The sequence below is a fragment of the Fulmarus glacialis genome, unplaced genomic scaffold (assembly GCF_000690835.1).
Source record: "Fulmarus glacialis isolate BGI_N327 unplaced genomic scaffold, ASM69083v1 scaffold35435, whole genome shotgun sequence".
In the NCBI taxonomy this organism is placed as follows: Eukaryota; Metazoa; Chordata; class Aves; order Procellariiformes; family Procellariidae; genus Fulmarus; species Fulmarus glacialis.
Window position 1 is genome coordinate 1 of NW_009211704.1, and position 23,262 is coordinate 23,262.

At 40.2% G+C, this 23,262-nt stretch overlaps 1 protein-coding gene across 1 annotated transcript; it reads left to right on the forward strand.

Moving 5' to 3' along the window:
• Positions 1-120: 120 nt before the first annotated feature.
• Positions 121-22,915, forward strand: ZAN (zonadhesin; the record flags this gene model as incomplete). Its single annotated transcript, XM_009577640.1, has 23 exons — positions 121-213; positions 1,697-1,889; positions 2,170-2,347; positions 3,883-3,991; positions 4,485-4,576; positions 5,248-5,424; positions 7,322-7,524; positions 7,818-7,962; positions 8,646-8,887; positions 9,554-9,718; positions 10,173-10,297; positions 11,049-11,317; positions 12,563-12,771; positions 13,231-13,372; positions 14,627-14,877; positions 15,504-15,633; positions 16,688-16,856; positions 18,077-18,253; positions 19,681-19,811; positions 20,732-20,931; positions 21,902-22,040; positions 22,344-22,475; positions 22,807-22,915. Coding segments are annotated over 23 exons (3,780 nt in total), but the record flags the coding sequence as incomplete, so codon positions are not given.
• Positions 22,916-23,262: the final 347 nt, after the last annotated feature.

Consider the following 23,262-nt stretch of genomic DNA (forward strand, 5'->3'; position numbering starts at 1 on the left):
TCTGTGCACTCCCTGCCCTGGGCCTCCCTGGTCACGGCATTGGGCGTTTGGGAAGGGTGGGCCAGCTGCAACGGATCTGCCATGTTGGTGCAGATCTCCTCTAGCTCTCCCTTGTGCTAGGTCCATTGACACCAAAACCCACAATCCTCTCGCCAGGCACTACAACGCAGCCTCCACAGACGCCATCACTACCAAGACCCACACCGAGCTCAGGTACTGTCATTACCCATCCCCATGTCTTACTGCCCGTCACAACTGCTCAATTTTCTTATTCCAGGTCCCACAGCCAAGTGACAGAGTTTTTATACTGGAGGGTCAGACCTTTTGCTTAGTCTCCCAGTCACACTGATGGGATAGTCCTTCAGTGCTGGGATTCTTTCTGAGTAGGGACCATGGAAGTCCTGCCCTGAGTGTCTTTTGCCATGGTGTTGGGTTTTTTGGTAACACTAGACCAGCTTCCTGATACTTATCTCACATACCCTTTATTGCCATGTCCATAAATATTTAAATTACCCTTTTCTATGGCAAGTTTTCACCTGTTATACAGATGTTATTTTTTGTAGTATTTTGAAATTTAATTTAGCTTCTAAATTTTGCTTTTATTTTGGATGTAATCCAATTATATGGTCCTGGAAAAGACTGAGTCATTGTGGTTATAATACTTAGGAAATACCCTAAAATGTCAGTTTAGATAGGTTTTAACTTCTTCCTTCCTCCAATTTTAAGCACTAAGTCTTCTACAGGTGTCAGCTTGTTAAGTACAAGAGAGTGCTAGCTCACCTAGTCAATTTGAAAGTCTTCTGCGTTTTTTTTATAATTGTTATGTATGTAGTTCCTGGAGTTTTAATAATAGTTTGTGTGCAAGCAGTTAAGTTTGACATGTAGACACAGCTGTAAGTGTAGCTATTTTTGTAACATGCCATTGAAAAACAGAGAAGAGATAAAGACCTTTTTTCATTAGTTTTTGTTGTTGTTGATAAACACCATAAAGCACCTGCAAGCTCAACTCTGCTAAGATTTGATGGGAGGATTTTTTTCTTGAAAATGGGAATTTCTTATTAGCACTCAAAACCTTACCCAGCTTACACACACAAATGGACACACACTGTGTACCTCCATTTGTACATATTATCACTGGCTAATTAACTTCAATATCTTTAAAAAGTGTGTAAAGGACATCTTGTGTATGCCATGTTCAATAGGAGTTCTATAACTGATGTGAGTACAGAACCCCAGACAACTGGTAGCGCAGGGGTATATTCTGGCTAACCAACCCTGTAAAGTTTTTGAGTAAATTCTTCCTATTTAGTCAGAAATAGCCTTTCAGACATGGACACTAAAAACTCACTGCTCCACTTTATATAATGATGTCTTAATGACAAAGCTTTTTTTTTAATATCAAAGCTTTTTGCTTATATTTCTTCCTCAACCTCTAGCATAGCTATCTGATACACAAGAGCACAGATTCTTTATGGGTCCAAAGACAGGAGGCTGGGCTGGCTTTGGAAAGTTCTTGACTGATGCCATCACTGTTATATCTGAGCAGCAATTACAAAGTAAAACAAACAAAGTGGAAACAAAGCAACTGCAGAAGTCTGGTAGACATTCCAAGGGAATTATTCTGCCTTTCCTTCTTCCCAGGCCGTGCTTCCTGCAGTGCCTCTGGGGATCCACATTATAACACTTTTGACCACAGAGTTCATCATTTCATGGGAAATTGCACTTACACCCTCTCCAAAGTGTGCAACGTCTCTGAGAGGCTTCCATACTTTGATGTGTCCACAACAAATGAGCACAGAGGAGCCAACACCAAAGTCTCTTATGTGAAGTCAGTGCAAGTGGAAGTCTATGGCAACCAGATTTCTTTGCTGAAAAACAAGAAAGTGAATGTAAGAAAACACTTGTTTAAAGGACATGTATAATGTTTTTAAACTGACATGCAGATAATGCAATATTTTCTCTGTAGAATTTATAGCAAACTTTCCCTTCTTATTAGTTAAATGTACCTCTTTTAATGAGATGCCCAACAAATTTGCTCAGATGAAGTATTCTTTAATTCTTTCTAGTTCCCTTGCACACAAGATCATATCTTTCACTAATCTATTCTAGCTGCTGGTAGTCGTAGGAGTCCCAGCAGCCATACACTAACTTTTACAACTTGCTGTACAGGTGAACGGCAGCAGAACGAACCTGCCTGTATTTATTGAAAAGAAGATCACTATTCAAAGCAGTGGTGGATATGTTCTCTTGGAAACTGACTTTGGACTGTGGGTGAGATATGATGGAAATCACTATGCAGAAGTCTCTGTGCCCTCTAATTATGGTGGTCTGCTCTGTGGCCTCTGTGGTAAGTCATAGGCTTAGTCATGTCAGTGACTTGTGGAGGCTGGTGTTTACTTAAACTTTTTTTCTTAGCATGTCATACTTACTCTATACACAACTAGTGCTTGTCAAATGGACTAGAATTTACAGCAGTGAAGAAAACTTGCTAGAACTTTTCAGTTTCTAAGAACTGTTACTTACAAAATTCCTGGTAACATGCTATCCATTTGCAATGTTGTGAGGTATAACTAAAAATAACATTTTTAGCCAAATAAAGAACCTCACTTCAGTTCTACAGTTTAAATTTAGGAAGAGTAATGATTTGCATGCATCTACTCAAGAATTCTACAAATACATTTTTCTGTTATTTACATTCTGATGTATTTGTCTTTTGTTGGGTGTGAGGAATGCTATACCATTTCATTTTGTGAATCATAAAAACTTGAGGCTGTTTCCACAGCAGAGAGCAATCTTCAGAATAGCCTACTGTCAACATCCTCAAGCTTATCTGCTGCTCTTTTCCTGTGCTGTTTTAGGAGGTATTTATGCAACATGTTTATATGATCAAAGAAAAAAAAAAGAAGAAATAAAAGAAAAAGAAAGAAAAGAAAAATTAGACTACTAAGGCTTATTTTTACCTACATTTTATTCCAGCTAAGATAGGCAGTGTCTACATTAAAACAAAGCAATGACAAGGATCCTATATGGATAATCCTGAGCTGACAGACTTGATGAATACGAAAACAAATTCATACTTCCTTTCCAAAATTCAAATACCACAAAATATTAAATGCTATATATGATACAAAACATAGAGGTCTTTTAGAGTCCTGTGAGAAAGATCAGACACAAAGAGCACATTTTACTGTGTTCTGTAAGAAATTCTTTTGCAATGGGATAGCAAAGTAAATAAGTGACAGGTGGCTTATGTAGCTAATGAGAGAAGGAGCTCGCTGGAATTAGCAGTGACCAGTAATTTTTCATCAGCCATGTTGCTGGTTTAGTTGGAACAACATTCTGAAATCCAAGTGATCATATGAAATGTACTTCAGGATGGAAATAGGACTGTAGAAATTACAAGAGTACCTTGTCTTGTGAGTTTCTGATTATTCTTTGATTTGGATCGTCTGAAATTTCCTAATTCAATTATCTCTCCATGGGTTTTTCACACTTTCCATTCAGGAAATCTACCTAAGAATATAATGGTGCAAATAATACCATTTGATTTTTAGTCCAACATTCTACAGGTAGGATCCAAGGAAATGAGTTGGGTGTTTTTTAACTAAGCAATTCTTTCTTGTATGCAATGTGATCTAGTTACATAAGAACTTACAGACTTCTTGCTTCAAGTCCACAAGTCTCTGAATGGCAGCTTCTGTCAGTGGTCAAAGTCTAAACCACAACTGAGCTCTTCTTACTGAGCTCTTTTTGCCCAGTACGCATTGATGTTGCATATATTCTCTCCCTAGTTCATTGTAGTTTATTTTACAGCCTGAAACTTAGGTTTGTTCTACAGGTGTCAACTTTGTGTGTCCCATAAATCTCTTTTTATCCTCACAGGTAATTATAATGGTGATCCAAATGATGACAACATAAAGCCCAATGGTGATATTGCAAGTGGTTCCACTGATCTTGGACAAAGCTGGCTTGTGCCTGAGAATAACACCATGTATGTATATTAATTTAATCACATGGCATTTGCTAAACAAACTCTATAAAATCAAACATACATCCACTCACTGGCTTTGTCATCCAGTACCATTTTACATCTTCCAACTGCCCATTAGAGTAGGGAGCTGTCCCTTTACATTAAACAGGGAATGAGAAGAGGGTTTCTGTCCTTTAAGTCTTGTTTTCCAAAGCAGGAACTGTCTGTGAGTGTGAGGGGGGATGGGACTTCAGTCCAGTTCCCTGATTGGAAATCATAACTGATTGGATCTTTTTTTCAGCTAAGAATAAGCCTTTGAATAGCCCAAAAGGCATCAAAAAAGGAGTCTATTCAGTGATAGGGCTGACATCAGCTTTTCAAAGAAGCTGGGTAAAGTCTTGTGACTGTAATAAAATACACCCTGTTGTGCAGGGTTGTTGTGTGTCAATCTTCCACTGAAAATCTGGTAGTAAGAGATGTGAAACACACAGATGATTTTGCTTGCTTTCCCCAGATGCTCCAGTGGGACAGAAGAGCAATGTGATCCTGTGCTGGAGAGTGAAGCAAAGAACAACACAGCATGTGGCATGATCACAGACCCAACAGGTAGCATGTTGGTAGTTCTCTGTGAGCCATGTGATGGAGCACTTTATAGCTTGGGTTGTCTCTGCTCTATAGTCCGTTGTTCTGAGCTCACATTGGAAGCATATAAAACCTCCAGTGTGAATGGCCAACAAAAAACTCGTAGGTGCTCGGTCAAGATATGTCAACCATTCAGACAGTGCCAATGTGTCCATGAAGATTATCTGAGAATGTGCGCAGGGAGCCATAGTTGCTCTTTGCTTTATAGTGACTTGCACTCTGCTTGCTAAAAGAAATAGTTCAGACGGCAGATTGCATGTGTTACAGATATTTTATCTGAAATTGTGTACATATTCCCTGCATTGGACAGCTCCTGCAGTTGTCTAGAATTAGTGGCTTTCCTAGCCAGCAACCCTTAATTTTTTTATAAATGTTGTTTCTTTGTAGCCAGCAACCCTTAATTTATGTAAGCTATGTTGTATCAATCATGCAAAAAGAAGAAAGCCTGATCCAGAGGGCCAAGTCTCATTGTGCATGCTCTGTTTCAAGTGTTGGTTTAACTTACTAAACAAAGTTAGCCTGGAGCACTCACAATACATTTGCCGTGACACGTGGCAGAAAATAAATGGTGGTGGTGATCTTATCATTCCCAATTTTTTTTCTATCCTTTTATATATCTTTCTTGATTTACACAGGAATCTTCAAGGATTGTCATACCAAAGTGCCTCCAGAGAATTTCTTTGAAAACTGTGTTTATGACATCTGTTTCACTGGTGGACAGGCAACATCCTTATGCTATGGGCTGCAGGCCTATGCTGAGTCGTGTATCAATGCTGGGATATGCATAGAGTGGAGGAATGCTACTCTTTGCCGTGAGTGTTGTGACTTATAAATATCTATTCTGGACTTAAACTTCAAACATTCTCCTCTACCCTTTTCATGCATGTTGTTTCATTTTATGTAACTTTTTGAGCATAGTCTATCTTTTGTCATGTCTTGAGCCTGCTTCAGTTTCAGTGCCATTCCAGTATTTGTTTCATGAACATTTGGATACATGCAGGTCTAATCCTTAAAGTTTTAATAATTCACTATTAGTTTCTTGAAAAAGTTTGATTACATTGAACTGTATCTTATGTGAGCTACTGCATTGGGGAAATAACTGTTGCTTAGCTCCATTGAAAATCTACCATCCTCAATGTAAGCAGACCTGGTAGTCCTCCATACGCAAATGCTTATCAATGGCTTTTAGTTAAAAAACTAGTTTAAAAAGAGACTTTGAGAAATAGCTGTTTCTAGGAAGTTTACAAGTATTTCTCTATAAAGCAAAGAAATCAAGTATTCTCTTCAGAATGACCTTATGGGAAATTTCATATAATTAACTCATATTTCTTAGAATAAAGCTTTCTAGGGGTTCCACTGGTGCTGATTTTATGCAGCACTGGGCAGTTTTCTGCTTGCCAGACATCTTCTAAAGGACTTTTATATCCACAAAGTACACACCTGGAGAGAAAAGAAGTCCTCTAAAGGTCATCCACACTGAAATAAACTGTAATTCTTCTCTGTTTTTTCTTTTACACTAGTTTTGATTATACAAGTAATACCACTGTATTACCTTCTGCAGATTTGCACCTTTTTTTCCCCCTTTTTTTCTGTGATCAACAACTAGCTCTGCATTGAAACCAAACCATAAAAAACATTGAGAGATTCTAGGAGCTGCTCAGTTTGGAAAAAGAATTACTGTGACTTTAGAATGGCTTTAAAGCACCCAGTAAGTCAGCCCTGGGAGGACAGAGCACAGAGAATTCATATATGAAAAGAAGACAGAGCAAGAAACGAGCTTCTAACCCTCCAAATCAGATTAAAGCTATGGGCATCCAGACTCCATAGTCTGAGGCCATAGCCCAGAACCTAAATATCTATGGCTTGATTATAGTGATAGAGAAGACTCAGTTACGTTAAGAGGATTGACTCTCAAGTGTCATCAGTACTCCATTAGTAATTCAAACAAAAACTCAATTAAGAACCTGACAAAGGGCAGGTACTCTGACTAGATGACTGGAGATGTTGGCTGTAATTGCCTGCCAGGACTAAGAGATTCTGCTGTAGGGACAGAAGTAAATGAAAGTCATATGTAGTGATTTATCACAGAATCTAGTCAGAAACTGGTTTTAGGGGTTTTTTAGATGACAGAAATTGACAAATGCTTCAGGATTTGTGTAAAATCCTGGGGGAGCATGCTTGGAGTGATAGAAGCCCAATTCTACCATGAACAGGAGGGGTGTGACAGTATAATATATTTTCCTCAAGGGGTCTCAGTGAAAGACAGAGTCTGATTTTTAGTTCTGTTTTTAAATATATGGCAGGTGTTCAAATAGTAACTACAATAATGGGGCCATATCAGCTGGTACATGAAGAACTGCTTCTATTCCCTTAATGGAGTGACTTTATGTCTTTAAACCTGCAGAAAAAGGTTTACTGAATCACGCACAATTAGTCCTGTGTGATCACATCAGACCTACCCTCACAGCGAGCCTGCAATGCTTGACTTCCTTTGTGAGGTGAAGTGCAGGGTGGCCCACTGTCTTACCCACCTCTACCAAAAGCCACCCATCTCACGGCAAGAAAATCCTTTGTACGCAGCACTCTCCAGTGTCACGTTTTCTAACAGCAATTTTGTATATTTTCAGGAGCAAACAGCGAAAGCATCAGGAAAACATTTATCATGATTTTGCCCTTTTGAGTGATCTTATTTTTTCTTTTTCTCTCTAGCAATGCCCTGCCCTGGAGGCAGCATCTACAAGAGCTGTGGTACTAGATGCCCCTCTACCTGTTTGAACATCTCAGCAGCTGATTCCTGCAGTTCCTTACCAGTGGAAGGTTGCTTCTGTAAGGAAGGCTATGTTTTGAGTGGAGACAAATGTGTGCCAGAAAGCAGCTGTGGTTGTGTTGATGAAAAAAACCAGTATCACCAGGCAAGTTACCTCAGACATTTAAAGAAAAACAAAAGAAAGAACAGGAGATCTCATTCTTTACCACCACGAGAGAAAAAAATGTTAATAACACTAACACAGTTATTATTTACACCATTAATATAATAAAATAGATTCACTTTGCCAGCCTTCTTGATCCGTGAGCTGTGTGGCTACAATTGCCCAAATGATCATATGTCATGCACATTCAAATACTAATAATTTGATTGTCCCTTACGGTAATACCTTCCAATTTATCTTATAGTATATATTTCTACACTCTTTTTTTCGCTCAGCTGGGTGAAAGCTGGTTCACCAGTTATCCCTGCACTGAACGCTGCACCTGCAAGGCTAATAACACCATTGTATGCACATCCTGGGAGTGTGGAGTCCGAGAGGAATGCAGTATTAAGGATGGTGTGCTGGGATGTCATTCCAATGGTAAGTCCTGCCTGAAAACGGTTCTCAATGCCAATTCCATAATTAGATCCTTCTTCTCATTCTAGCTTTATTATAAATATCTTTTCATATGTGATGGCAAAGAAGTCCCAACTGACTGCTGCCAGTGCTAAGAGATGAAAAGACATGATGATCTGTCCTGCAAGCACAAGATCCCCTTCTGTTGTAGTGGATATCAGCAAAAACTGATGCTGCCCAAAAGCTTGCAAGGTCACTCAGGTTCTTTTTGTCTTGATAATACAAATTCAAGTCCCACATCACCAGTGCTGCAAACTCTAAATTTGGGAATAATTGAGAACTGCATTTCTGAGAGTCCGGGTGACAGCAAGTGCGTTAAGTATCTATATATACAGATGCAAATTTATTTACTTTTATATTTACACATAAATCATAGCTACAACAGCATATAGAAAAGTATAAAGAGGTTCATTTGCTGCCAGGTTGCCAGTTTGTACATAATTTGCGAATTAAATTTAGGAGACACTTTCTGGAAATTTCTTGTTTCCAAATAAATGTTATTGGCATGAACCTGAGATACCTCTGTGAAGGTTTGCCCACATAATAATGATCAGGATTAGGTTGCTGCACTAATGCAAACATCTTTGGTCAGCTGAGTCCATGGTAAAATCCAGTCCAAAGTTCTTAGATCATTTTTTCACCTTCAGGCCAAGCAACATGTCAAGTGGCAGGAGATCCCCATTATTTCACTTTTGATGGCATGATGTACACTTTTGTGGGTACTTGCACCTACACCTTGGTTGAGGTTGTCAACACCAACAGTGTCATTCCTATAACCATCCTTGGCAAGAATGAAGACAGAGGACTAAGAGGGGCCACATACCTGAAAGAGGTCTACATAGATGTGTATGGTGTACGAATCACCCTTCAGAAAAGCCAAGGAATCCTGGTAGGTGGTGATGCTCTTTATTCTGGCAAGAAGTATCTTAAAATTAGCTCACTAGAGTAGCTGTAGGAAAAAGGATCTTCATGTTTCCTAAGGAATATGTACGCATATGCTTAATACTTGTGGGCACCTCCATTAACTGGATATCACGGAGAAATATAATTTCTTACTAGTTCCCAAGGCGTCTGGTTTGGGTTTACTGTTCTCTTGGCTGTATCTTGGAGATGGAGCCCAGAGCCTCCAGACTGGAGAATTGTTGCCTGAACTAAAGAATGGGGCTCCCCACTTCAATAGCTGTTGTCAACCCAATCACCTATAGCTAGCTAACAAGAGCAGAGGAAAAGCAAGTCATACTGTATTGGTCTAGAATAGCACGGGGATCCATGGCAGTACCGGAGGCAGGGAATCCACCCTATGGGTGGGTAAGAGCTTGCTCACTACCAAAGATCTTTCCAGCTCCCTGTTAAAGGCACAGGCTGTGAGTCCTGCCCAGCTCTCCTCATCTATAAGGCAGATTCCTGCAACCCATAGTTGGAATATGCAGTGGTGGAAGTGTAAAGGAGCTAAAACTGGTGTAGAGAAATCTTCAGCACTATAAGGAATATAGATTGTGAGCAGAAAAGCTTTCATGGAAGAATGTCCATACTGACAAGTGACATGTCTCTCCAGTTGAACAATGAGAGAGTCTACACTCCAGTGGAGAACCGGTTGCAAGGCGTGTCCATTGGAAACATTGGCAGATTTATAGTAGTGGAAACTGACTTTGGTGTGATAGTGAAATATGATGGCAATCACCATCTGGAAATTACCCTCCCACAGTCTTATTTCTCAAAGGTAAGATTTAGTATGTAAACATCTGGCACTGTTCCAAAATTGCTGCTTTGTGCATTTACTTTTAATTTCTTTTATTCCTGTGTTTTGCTTTTGCATCTTTCTTTGTAGCTGTATTGTAACATGTTATTTTTTTCCTTTCTATTTTTTTCTCTTCACAACAATTTCCTTGTGTTTCAAGGGGGTAGTTAAAGAAAATGACCTGGCTAGGGGACTACATCCAGCTTATAGAATTAAACACTTTGAAGCCTTATGGAACTACGGATTTACTGCAGTTTCTATTTTATTTCTCCATGGGTGTAGTCAGACATTAGTGAGTATGTCTGAAATGTCTGGTACAAGATTGGTTGGTGGTGGTGATTTGGTGTCATCATTTCATAGGCAAGGAATAAGAAGTTATTGGGGAAGCTAATGTAGAACAGATTGTGCTTAGAATATGGTTTTTGTTCATTTGCAGGTACATGGCATGTGTGGTAACTTCAATGATAATCGTGAAGATGATCTGTCCTTGCCCAATGGTACACTCGTCAGTGTCACACAGTTTGGAAATAGCTGGAAAGTCGAGGAAGACAGTGATGAAGGGTAAACCTAACTTCTTTTCATACCTTCCATCTTCCCTCAGGAAACGGTCTCCTTTCAATTGTTTTCACTGTTTGCTAGTTTGTAACACATAAGTAGTGTATACGAGACTTTTTTCGTCTTGAATTTGAAGCTCAAAAAAAAAAGCCATCACCACAGGAAACCACTGCACAGGCCAGAGGGAAACTACAGCCATTCTATTGATCTACGTACATACTTGGGGAATTAGGCTTTGGGGCAGTCCACAGTGTGGACATAGCCTCTGTTTATTTTACACTGAAAACACCTAGAGCAGGACAATGGTGTTGGGGAACAGTGAGGGTCAGTTGCTCCCTAAGGGACAGCGAGTCAGGTGTGATAACACAGCCGAGAGAACAGTGGCCTCACCAGCCAGGGTCCATCCCACACTACCCAAGCAAGGCAAGCAGGGCAGGCCCAAGGGTGGAAGCCAGGGTCAGCCAAGAGTCCAGATCACCACAAGTTTGTAGTGATGAGACAGGTCCGAGGTCAAGCTGAGAAGTCAGCCCTCTAGTCAGGGTCAAGTTTAGTGAGAGTAACGAGGGTCAGACACAGCATGGTGATTGCCAGGCATGTCTACTTCTGCCTAATCTTTCACTCATAGACAGAAAGAAGACTCTAGTCTCTAGCATTATTTGTTTAATACCTTTCAGTAGAAACAAACTTTTCAGTTTCAGTCTCCATATTACATATGCCTTTGAAACTTAAATGCAGCTGTGTCTGTGCTTTCATGCAGTTGTTTATCAGACTTAAGAGAAGATGATGTTCCTCCTTGCACTGCTGAGAATAAACCAGTCATTGAAAGCCAGTGCAATGTCCTAAAATCAGACAAATTCAAAGCATGTCATAATCTAGTCAAGCCTGAAGACTTCATACAGATCTGCATCTATGACATGTGCCAGTATGATGGCATGAAGTCCACTCTCTGCGACATAGTTCAAGTCTATGTGGACACCTGCAGGAATCACGGAATCACCATTAAGTGGAGGAATAGCACATTCTGTCGTAAGTGCACAAGCAAGTGAAAAAATTGAAACTTGGATGGCTGATAGCATGAAAACAAATTAGCAGTATTAGGTGAACAAGTTATGTGAAAGAAAATTAAACCCAAATTCTCACAAAATGTAATTCTATTATTATTATATATTATTATGTAATTCTATTATTATGATTTTATGACATGTTGCACTGAACTGTGTTCAGGTGAGCTAAACCCAATGATAACTCAGGATTAGACAAGTTATGGACAGTAATGTGGAGTTACAATGGCTTTAGTAGCCAAATGAGTGCCATGAGATATTGCAATGAGCCTAAAATGGAGAAATAATATAACCAGAAGACTGAAACAAAGTGGGATACTGTGTTAGGACACAGGGCTCAATGCCATTCACTGTGTTTTGAAAAAACTGGCAATTTGGCCAGTTGCTTATTAAGGGCCACATTCTTGGATTAATTTTCAGTGTATGTGTCCCACTCCACCCATTCAACAAAGCTACAAACAAATTATGTAAAAATGAGTAAAGATTACACAGTGGGTTTCTTTTTGTTGTTTTTTCACAATTTAGTATTACATTGTGGAATTAATTATCACATAATGTTGTGGAGGACAAAACAATTAACTGGTTAAAAAACAAGCCAGATGAATGTTGAATAGGTCCATCAGAAATTCCTAGTTGCCTCCTTGCCACGAGTGGAGGAAAATACTGGACAAACAAACTCTTTGTCCTGCTACCCTGTTTCTTGAACTGTCCCCTTATGCATCTCTAGTAATTGTCAGGGTATAGAGCTAGATGAATCTTCAGTCTGACAATGCATATCTATTGCTCTTGCATGTGTTTATGCCTGTGGTTAAGCTAAATACACACCTGTTTTGCATCACTGGAGGGTTGAACATTCTAAGGAATTTGCCCTAAAGATTCTCATTTCTAGCAGTGCCCAAAGAGGCATTTGCAGCTGAACTGGAATACTGAATTTGAATAATCTAGCGCTAGATGCCACCAGTTCAGGCATACCTGTAATAATAGAATTGAATCAGCAGCTCCAGAGAGGGTTCTCTGTTTTGGTTTTGTTGGTTTTCTAAATAAAATATAAAAAATCAAAACTGGCTAATGATCAAAATTAGCTATTAAAAGGCAATTCTATGCCACCATTTTATAGGTGAAGTTGTAGCTTTTAGGCAGGCACATGTGTTTGCAGTGCACTTTCTAAATATATTTAATAACGCTGGTTCTATTCTCTTCACCCACACAGCATTGCCCTGTCCACCCCACAGCCATTACACACACTGTGTCTCCACCTGCCCATCAACATGCAATGACATTTTTGCCTCTTCCCTTTGTGAGAAGACAGAAGAGTGCACAGAGGGCTGTGAGTGTGATAATAATTATGTGCTCAGTAATGGCAAGTGTGTACCTCTGAGCAATTGTGGCTGCAGGGATGATGACAACAATTACTACAGTGTAAGTAGTTTGTCTGTGGAGCAAATCTCTGGCTGCAAAACTTGTACAAAGTTGGTCTCCTGTCCATTTGAATGAGAGAGAGAGAGAAATCTTCAGGGTCTACCTCTTAAATACCTTTCATCTGATTAGTAAAATCTGCAGGCTCAGGTATTAGAAGATGCAGGAGCTTGGTACTTCACACCTGAGGCATATATGAAACTAGTCAATTGATCAGTTATTCAGGCAGTCTGTCCTAGTCCTGTTTTGTGTTCAAATTCTCATATCAAAGGCAATAAGATAAATGGACTGGGATCCCCCCTCCCAGGCTCTTGGTGAGACTACACCTGGATTGAGCAGTTGTGGAATCGCCAACTGGACAGGTTGAACCTAGCCAGCCCCCACACCCTTTGCTATTGAACTTTTATTGCATTGCAAAGCTGAGCACCTTGATAACATATTATTAACACAACTTGTGTCCAGGCTGGGGAGACCTGGATAACTCCACACTGCACCAAAAGATGCCAGTGTCAGAAGAACGGTGTCATCAAGTGTAAGAGCTATAGCTGTGATTCTAAAGAAACCTGCGTGATCAATAATGGAAAACACAAGTGCAATCCAACAGGTATGTGCAGGCGGGTCTTCACTTGGTGCTCCATGAGGTCTGGGGAAGGAGAAAGGATGTGGGTCCATTCTTTCTTCCACGGCACTTCCAGTCTTTTCCACAGGGAAAGTAGGCAGCTCTGACAGCGCTATCGACGACACATTATTGAACACAAAAAGGCCTCAGTTCTCAGAATAGAAAGTTCCAGTAGAAGACAAAGAATTTGTAGAGGAAAGTGGAACAAGAGTTTGAAAATTTACTTACATCTATAAATTTGATAGTTCAGTCTGACTAGTTTAAATAAAAAAAAGAAAAAAGATTTGCACTGCATCTGCCAAAACCAAAACTTAGATATGTCTGTGAATCCTTTGGCAATGATCCTGTTTTTTCCATTGCATGTTGATTTGAGAACAGAAAAAAAAAAAGGCAAAGCAGGACAGAGCAGATCTGAACAGATACGTAATAGGCCAGAGAACTTGGTGCTTTTCGTTCAATAGTTGCTTTGGTTAAGCAAAGTTAATCCCATAATCTCTAGGTAAATTGGATTGTCTAAGAAAGAGCTTGTTGCCTAGTGACCCTACACTTCAATTTTGAAGAATAGTATGGCATACGTCTTACTGTATTGATGATCAGTACAAGAGCATAATGCAAAGCCAGCTTCCCCCTGCTCCATTTTGGCAAAATACCACAGCAGAGGCACCCCAGCAGTCTTAAGGAGAGCCTTGCTTCTGGGATGATGGTTTGCTCTGTGCTCAATGGTCAAGTAGAATACTTAGATGATAGTTGCTGCATCTGATTGTTAGGTCTGGTGAAACCAATGATCAATTTAGTAACCTCAGAAGAAATCAGTGTGACAGCAGTGAGCCAGCCAAAATTAGACATTACTTTTCATGTTCCAATAATTTTGTAGCAACACATTGCTGAGGATTATGAAACCGACATCTCTAAGAGCCCACTGCAAGCCACGCTGTGTGGCGGGGTCATTCCTCTGCAGGGGACCACTGTGCACAATTTAGTCTCTATAAAGCCGATAAACCCTAATGTTCTGCTTCAGTTCAGTTGGCTCACACTAGTGCTCAGCAGAGGAATGAGTTTCTCTGGCCATCTCTCCATTTGAGTGCCTATTCACTAGGGTGCCTGAGCACCCATCTTTACTTTAAGAGGCCTGCATGCCAGCAGCAATCATTTTTATCTAACTTATTTTAAACTGATCTGTGCATGGAATCTGGCACGTTCACATTCAGACTAGAGAGTAATGAAGCTCTTCCCCTTTAGGTTTTGGGAAATGCCGGATCATGGGCGACCCACACTACAGGACCTTCGACAGTCTGGTGCACCACTTTCAAGGGAAATATACATACATTCTGGCTCAGACCATCCCTGACCTACCTGATACTCTGACGCAGTTCAGCATTGAAGGCATGAACTATCCTCTTCGTCGAAGGCGATACATTACTTACTTGAAAGAGATTCTTGTCAATGTTTACAACCACACGGTGAGATTCAGGCAGAAAAAGGAGCTTGTGGTAAGTCTCTCACTGACTGCAGAGCACAGAGAAAGGCCCTCCCTTGGAGTAAAACACCGTTGAGTAACAAATGTCTGTTTTGAAGAATTTAAGTATTAAATCTAGCTGTATTATTACAGCAGTGCTATGGGGTAACCACAAATGTGATTTTCAGTTGTGTCGAGCCTTTTTTCTCTATAGCTATGAAGGATATAATTTTACTTCAAACAAATATATAAATAAAGAGAGATTTAAGAATAAAACACCAAATATCCCAAGACTTACAATAGAGCCATACAAATTTTTATCAGTAGTAGGGAAAAGTGTGAATTATGCTAGGAAAACTTCGTTTCCTTCCCCTTTATTGGTGTGTAAGAGTATACATAGCTCATATATACAATTTTATCTCAATAATAGAAATCTCTTAGAATGATATGAAAATACTATATACAGATCACTTTCCTCAATACATGATTTTGTTAACTTTAAAAAATTGAATACTGAGTTTTTTACCCAATTAAATTATCTAATGTATTTATCATAAAACCAGAGAAGAGGAGTGTTCATTTGTAGCATTGACCTGTACTGAAGCCAGATTTTAATTCGGCCTATATATTATTATTTTTAACTTATTCTTTCCCTGTTAGTTGGATGGTGTGAGGGTGAGACCCCCTGCTCGTCCTCATGAAGGTATTCGTATATATCAGAGGACAACAAGAATTTACCTGGAGACAGATTTTGGCTTATACCTGAGCTTTGATGGCAATCAAAATGCAGGTAAGTGATACTAAGACAATGTGCAGGAATATTTATGCACTGTCTCAAAAAATGTTCTCATTCCAAAGGAAGTCTAAACCCAAGGCAAAATTAGAAACCTTCACCCTTTGAGCCTATGGCCCTTTGTGATATGAACTTCCAGAAAATTAAAACAAAAAGTGTTTCCCAGGAACCAGAAAATCCATAAAACTGGCATTTCTTTAACTGGATACACCTGAACTTAGGAGAAATGAGATGTGGAGTCAGACTGTTCTACCTTTTTTCATGTTAAGTAAGGCCTGAGTGATAAAAATGAACGCAAATCACTTAAAATCGCTGATCAGGATGATGGGGTGAAGTCTGGATCTGCCTCTGCCAGCTTAACCCAGTCATAGGACTGAGGTCCTCAAGCTATACAGCTGTGAGTGCATCTACATGCTTCTTCTCAAGCCTATTCCAGATAATCCCTTTCTTTAGTGTTTCTCAGCAGGACTCTCATATCACATACACACAACTCACTCATGTAAGTTGAACACATTGCCTCCTCTGTTCAAAGCAGAGTTACTCCTGATTTATGACAGAATATAGCCATGTTATTTCTGAGTGTATGGTGAAAGTGCCAGCCATTTATACACATGACCATCGTTCCAAACCCTAAAATTCCAACTGTAGAAAGAAAAGGTCTGTTTTATAGGAGTTCTGTTTCTCATCAAGCAAGTGGATTGTAAATGAAGGGCAAAAAGTGGGTGCTGCATTCAGTTTGTTGCAAAGCAGTAAGCAGTATGCACTAAAAGCACTCAGGTGGTGACGTCATGTTATATAACACCTTATGGGCTGCAAAAACCTACTTTTTTCATGATCCATGTTGCAGAGCTCAAGCAGTCCTGTGAACATATGTATGAACATGTATGTTCAGGGCTGTGTTCATATCCTACGTATGAAGCCCATACGACATTACCAACTCCAAGCTGAATCATGAAATGTGGTACTTGACACTGCTTTCCACCTCTTCCATACACTCAGAAGAAAAAGTTTCTGTGTAATGATTTTTTTTTTTTCTTCTGAACTTCCCTAGATATAAAGCTGGCCAACACCTATAGAAACAGAGTGGAAGGCTTGTGTGGTAACTTTGATGGGAGATATAGAAATGACTTCAGAAAGCCAGACGGTGTTTGGGTGAGGAACGTGAATGTATTTGGTGAGAGCTGGAAAGTTCCTCTGAAAAGAACAACCTCTCATCTCAGGTACTTAATTTTCTACTTAATATCCATGGCAAGCACAGCCACTGGAAGTGAGTGAAGCCATAGTTAATATGCAGGAATAACTACACTGTCTTATTTCTGGTCTTTCTTCTTCCCTTGGTCTGTGTGTAGGGACTTTTCCTGCTCATCACTAAGGTGAACTATCAGTGCCCTTCTATCTAGCCAAGAGAGGCCTGAACTATTACCACATTACTCCAGTTCAGTATCCCTCTTTGGAGTCACAGCCATTACAACTGCTAGGGCACAGGGTTCCTGGCAAAGACAAATACATCATGTTGTGCTGGATGGGCCTGAGGGAGGGCAAATCCTGGTTCAGTGTCATCCCTCCCTCTGGAACATGAAGGTAGCTTTGAAATCAATCAAGATGAATTCACAAATTCCTCAAGAAGAGGTTCTTGAGGAGTCTGATTTCCTTACTTTCATGGCTATCTGGTGTTTTCTGCCAGTACACAAAAAGTAAGGACATTCTTTTCAGTATAAATGAGCATGATATTTGTGGTCAGGCAAATTCTGTGATAATTAGTCCATACAGAACATTGAAACAGGTAGGGAAGGAAGTTTCCTTCCTTCCTTCCTTCCTTCCTTCTCAATTTGCTTTGAAAGACCTTTGAAGGTTGCTTAGCCACGAACACAGAACTTTTTCAGCAAGTAAACGGAATTTTATTAGCTGTCAGGATATAATTTGGCTGCAAAAACTTGTCTGCCAGAATAGTAGAAAGCAGTACGTAGGCTAGCGGTGAGTATAATGGGGCTCTGGAGGCTATGCTTACAGGAGAATTCTGGCACTTCAGGCATGCAGCCAGTTGTTCAGTGAAAGTAAGTATATGTCCAAGAAATAGTGGCCTATTCCAGCTGCATCATTCTGACTAATGTTCAAGTTTTATTGAATAGATTAGATGAAGGAGGCATTGGATGAAGCAGGCATTGGATGAAGCCTGTGTCATGCAGAATTTCCAAAGAGATAATTACAGATATCCCTTTTGATTTAAATACCCATAAATCTCTGAGATGGTAGGAAGTGTTCTAGTACATCTTTGATTTTCTTTATCTATCTCCTTCCCATTCAGGATAAATCATGAGAGAGAAATAAGCTTACACTTACACCACAAGGCAGAAGTACTCTTAGGGTGTTACTTAGAGAGTAGTACCATGAATACTGGATGTACAGAGTACTGATGGTTTCATAATGACTTCATTTACAGACGAGATGTCAACTCAAAAGATGAGTCTGAGGAGGAACCAGATCCAGGGCTCTTCCAAGGCTGCAACGAAAATCAGCTGGGGCAAGAAAACAGAACTTCGAGATGTCAAATCCTGATTGACTCGAACGGTCCTTTTGTGAAGTGTCATTCTACAGTCTCACCAGATTTCTATTTCACGTAAGTGTCTACTGCAGACTGTTGTTCTCCCCATTTGCTAAATCATTTTGGTGCTAGTTTCTGACAAGAACTTTGCATCTTCAGTCTCCAGGGTATTAACAGGACCTGAGGATAGTAAGTGTCTTTGGAGAACTGGGCCCAGTGATTCCATTACTGATATATTTAAATCTCCTTATTTATTTTTAAATAGTTGTGACGATGTGTCTTTCCATCTATTTAGAGTTTCACTTTTCTGTTAGCTCTAGAAAGTAGCTTTCCTCTTTTCCTACCCAGATAAAGCAGCAGTGTTAAGCATTATACCTGCAGGCTGGGATTTCCAGTGTGCTTACAGTTCTCATCCACGTTCAGTGAGAATTTAGTACCTGACCCTATTGGTTTCCTTTTAGCAATTCTAGCTTCATAAAATCTAGCCTTCATGCTATAGCCACAAAGGCTGAAGCTGTCAGTGACACTTCTTGAATCTTTCATGGAGAAGTGCAAAAAACAGATTAGTGAAGAGTAACTAACCCGGTATCTTCAAGAAAGTTCCCTCTGCTGTGTTTCAAGGCTGCTCTGGCCTCCTACATACACAATTCCTACACACCTGATTTTGAGCTGTATGTAACCTGTTGATTCATCCCCACATTCATCATTCATCCATCATCAGTGACAAAATTGCCAAGTAGCTGCCAGTTTTGTCATATAGTTGTACCTAATGTTTAAGGATAGAGAATGCCCACCTCAAAGTCCCTCTTAGCTGTGAGAAGAATGTGAAGGTATCTTAAGCCAAATAAACTGGATGACTGGCTTCAATATATATATCCTGATTCTTAACATAAGCCTACTTTTCTCCTCACTAGAATTTGGTTGGGCAGCCTGTTCTACCTTCTTAGTGGTTGCCTGATTTTTCTGAGGTGCTGCATACTTGCAGATCCCATTCATCTCAGATCTCAATGCCTCTGAAAATCAAGCCATGGATATTCAGATAATGACCAAGCTGAGAAGGTAGCACTGGCAAACAAACACTGGGTAAAATAGAATCCTGTGTCAATATTCAAGGTATATGGACATGGGGAGGGCACCCATGTATTGAAAGAAGTGTGTAGTCCAGCTATAAGACTTAGCAGCACTAAAAAGTGCTCTATAAGCAAGATGCAGCCATGCTAGCCCAAAACAGAAGCAGATAGCAAAGAATGACTTACTGTGACAAGCAGTCAGGTACCTGTTTATTGCTTGCTCATATATGAATACTTTGCATGTTAACAGCAGCTGCACAACAAATGACCTGATCTTCCCAATCATGTGGCTGGGTTTTCTTTTTTATTCCTCTGTTTTCCCATCAGCCGGGTACAGGGAAATGGAACTAACTCAGAGTCAAGCAGAGAAGCAGCTGAAAATAAACAATAACAAAGGTATGGGGAATGAACACTTTCTCATGTTGCACATAGGAGCTGCCTGTTTGATATGTGTGTGGAAGGAGATGAGGATGCTACCTTATGTCGCAGTCTGGAGGAATACGTGCTGGCTTGTCAGCAGCAAGGAGTCAGTATGGAAAGCTGGAGGCAACAGACAGTTTGTGGTAAGCACAGGAAAAACCAGAAAGCACGTTTTTCTGCCTAAAGGACTCTCAAAATCTGAGATTTGAGGCTTTTCCTAGACACACCATATATCAAACCTTCTCAGGGAGTAAAGCATGTTGATTCACGCTTCAATCACTGTTCACAGTTTAGCATGCACACTTGCTCTTCTGGCCTCTCTTCTGTGTCCTATGCTGACTTTCACATTTAGACCCCAGCTTAGAAAGCTACTTAGGAAAGCAGAGCTGTCAGCTCCCCTGTTGTCAGAAGTTTTGTAAGAAAAAAAAATGTTCCCATTCCCAACTGGGCAAAAAAGTTAAAATTTTGGAGACCATCACAAGCCACAAATCTGAAGGAAAAACATTTAATTTCAATCTCTTTTTAAATCTACAAAATATACTAATTTCTCTTTTTTGCCTGTGAAATTTCAAGATAAAAAAGATTCAGCTGAAAAATCCAAATCTTTCAGACTAAAAAGTGCTGAAATAAAACTTACAATAATCTCAAAACTTTTTTTCCTAATTTTTTTTTTTCAAGTTGGGAGATTCATCAAACCACGCTTCCCCTGCGTCACCCATGGCTAGATGACGTTGTATTCCTGGTGAAACACAGTTCCCAGAGTTGTGAAACAGCTCTGGTACTTGCAGGGATGGCTCCCCTAAATGTGTGAGAAGTTATTTGGGATCAGTGAACACCAGCAATGAGAGCACAGCATACAAATAGCTTTGACAATGCATTTCCTGACTTTGGAGTGCTTTACTCACAACTTCAGTACTATTATATATGTATGCACATCTCTATATATGTGTGTTCATCATATTGCCTCCTACGAAATGGTAACGTCCTCTGGATCTCAAAGGGCATTGTGTAAGTAAGTAATGCACAGCAACTTGCTGTAACTGGATTCTCCTTATTTTTACAGGTATATCATGTCCTGCAAACAGCAACTACAACCCATGCATGTCTGCATGTCCAGCATCCTGCAACGACTTGACCAGCCCCTCTGAGTGCGAATCACCTTGTGTTGAAGGCTGTGAATGTCTCCCTGGCTATGTTCTTAGTGGTTTTGACTGCGTGCCTTACAAACAATGTGGCTGCACATACCTTAACAAATATTATGAGGTACAGTCTCTCTGTGGATCAGTCAGCTCCCACAGCACCAAACAATATTTTCTTCTGCTAATTACTTTTACAATCTCCTTGTTCTCCTCAGCATGTAATTTTGCATTAGAAACAAAAAGCAATTGTTTAATAAAATTCTGGTCTCTGGAGGAAGGGAAGAGAGAGTAGATCACTTGGTCTGCCTCTGAAACTCTGCCTGCCAGAATACTCAAGGCAGACACTTGGAGAAAGTATATGATTACACTCTGACCTCCGTGTTAATTCTTCACCTTTATTACACTAAATAATAGCCTCATAGGCTCTAAAGTTTACAACACACCAGTTACAGAGAAATTCTGTCAGTCACTGTGGTCCCTCTCTGCTCAGAGAAGAGTGGTTTAGACAGGGTTGAGAGTCTGTAGAGTTGGCGATGACATGAAGAGAGCCCCAAGCGAGGCTGGATTCTGAGGAATACAGAGAATCCTCCGTTGTCACTGCAGGATAGAACAGCTTCACAATCTCATAGATTTCTGTTTTAACACTAGAGATTCGGTACAGAAAAGGCCTAAGCCAGTAAGAATTGTTTATGGGAGGAGGGAGACGCTTACTATGAACAGGTGGCACTTGCCAGAAAAATGGCACATAGCATTTCCACATTGCCTTGGAGGCATGATGAGATGCATCTGCCACTCTCTCTTATCTCCAGCAACAGTTAGATAGTGTTGGTTGCACATGTACCGCACCTGGGGCTAGGACCTCATACCCCAAACTCTTCTTTTGCCTTCTTTCTTGGGCCATCCTTGAGTTTCAAAGAGCTGGATTAGTAATCTGCTTGCTTTCTTTTTTGTACAAACTACTAAAAAAAAATCTGCCCTGTTGCCATTCATCAACAAAGGCATCAGAGAGAGTAGCATGGGGCCCCAGTGCTCCATTCATGGTTTTCCTGGCTGATTTTATTTATTTTTTTTAACATTTAACTGCTGTCTTCCAGATTGGAGAAATATTCACCACTGATGATTGCTCTCAGAGATGCCAGTGCACAGAAAGCTCCACTGTCTCCTGCTCTAACATAGTGTGTGGATCTGATGAAATCTGTGGCATTTCAAACTACAGTCGTGGATGCTACAGGAGTAAGTCAACCACTGTCACACTGGCTTTGATGCTAAGAAGTCTCAACTTACTGCTTATAGAACATCACTGGGTTGGACATAGTTCAGAGTGTGTACAGAAGAAAAGCATACCGGGGATCTTGCTCTGATGTTTCACTGTAGAAACAGTGTTTCTTTCCCTTATTCCTGTTGTAAAGTACAAGTAATGTGCCTTAAAATACAGGCGATGTCCCGCATTAGGAGTCAGTGTAATCTAAGCAAGAACAGTTCTCTGAGGGTTGGATTATCTGAGAGTCTGAAGTGTTTCTCCTTTTTTTATGCTAGGTGGACCATGTATGCCAAATCCTTGTAAGAATGATGGAGTTTGCTCTGAAACTACCAACAGTACTTCTCTCCGCTTCTACTGTGAATGTTCAGAACTGTACACAGGACCAAGCTGTGAGGTTGAAAAGATAGGTAATAAAACTATTTTGGATTTCACTGTCTGCATTACACGCACCACTTTCAAAAATGGGTGTCATTAGGGAGAAGGCTGAGCTTGCTCTTCATTTCTATGCTGTAAATTAGTAACCCAGTGGGTGAGAGCCTGTGGTCATCCAAGCAGAAAGAGGAGGTCAGATCCCCCAGTGGAGAGGTGCCAGAAGGCATGACAGCAGGGCTCTGTAGAGCCACATTCATCAGAGAGCACAGTATAAACCAAGGAGACAGGCAAGGGTTGAGAAAAAAATTTCTGTTCACAGTATGGTTAGCTTTCACTGACGGGCTCTTATTTCTTCTTCTGCTGAAGACCCTCCCACAGAAGATCCTGAGGACCACACAATTGTCATTGTCATTGGAGTTGTGGCAGGCATAGTTGTTATCGTCATTCTCATCTCCTCTACAGTGTACCTGTACAGGTAAGGTTTTCCCAGCTTTGCTACGTTCAGCAGAGTCAAGACACATACACCCCTTTTAGCACCTGTAAACCTTAAAATTCATATTAGTCACATACCTGCAGGACCAGAAATGAACCACAGCATTCAGGATCTCATTTGAGGAATGTGAGGGAAAACTTAGCTTTTTCTGCAGAAATGAACACATGCCATTTGCTTTACACAGGGCATATGCATCACTATCACAAAACTTGGGCTTCTCCAAAATCTGACTTCATTCATGCTCACACCGTTATTTGACCTCTCTCTACAGCTAAGAATAGAAATTAAAAATGGTTGTTCTTTTTTTTTTCCATTGTACAGAAGGAAAA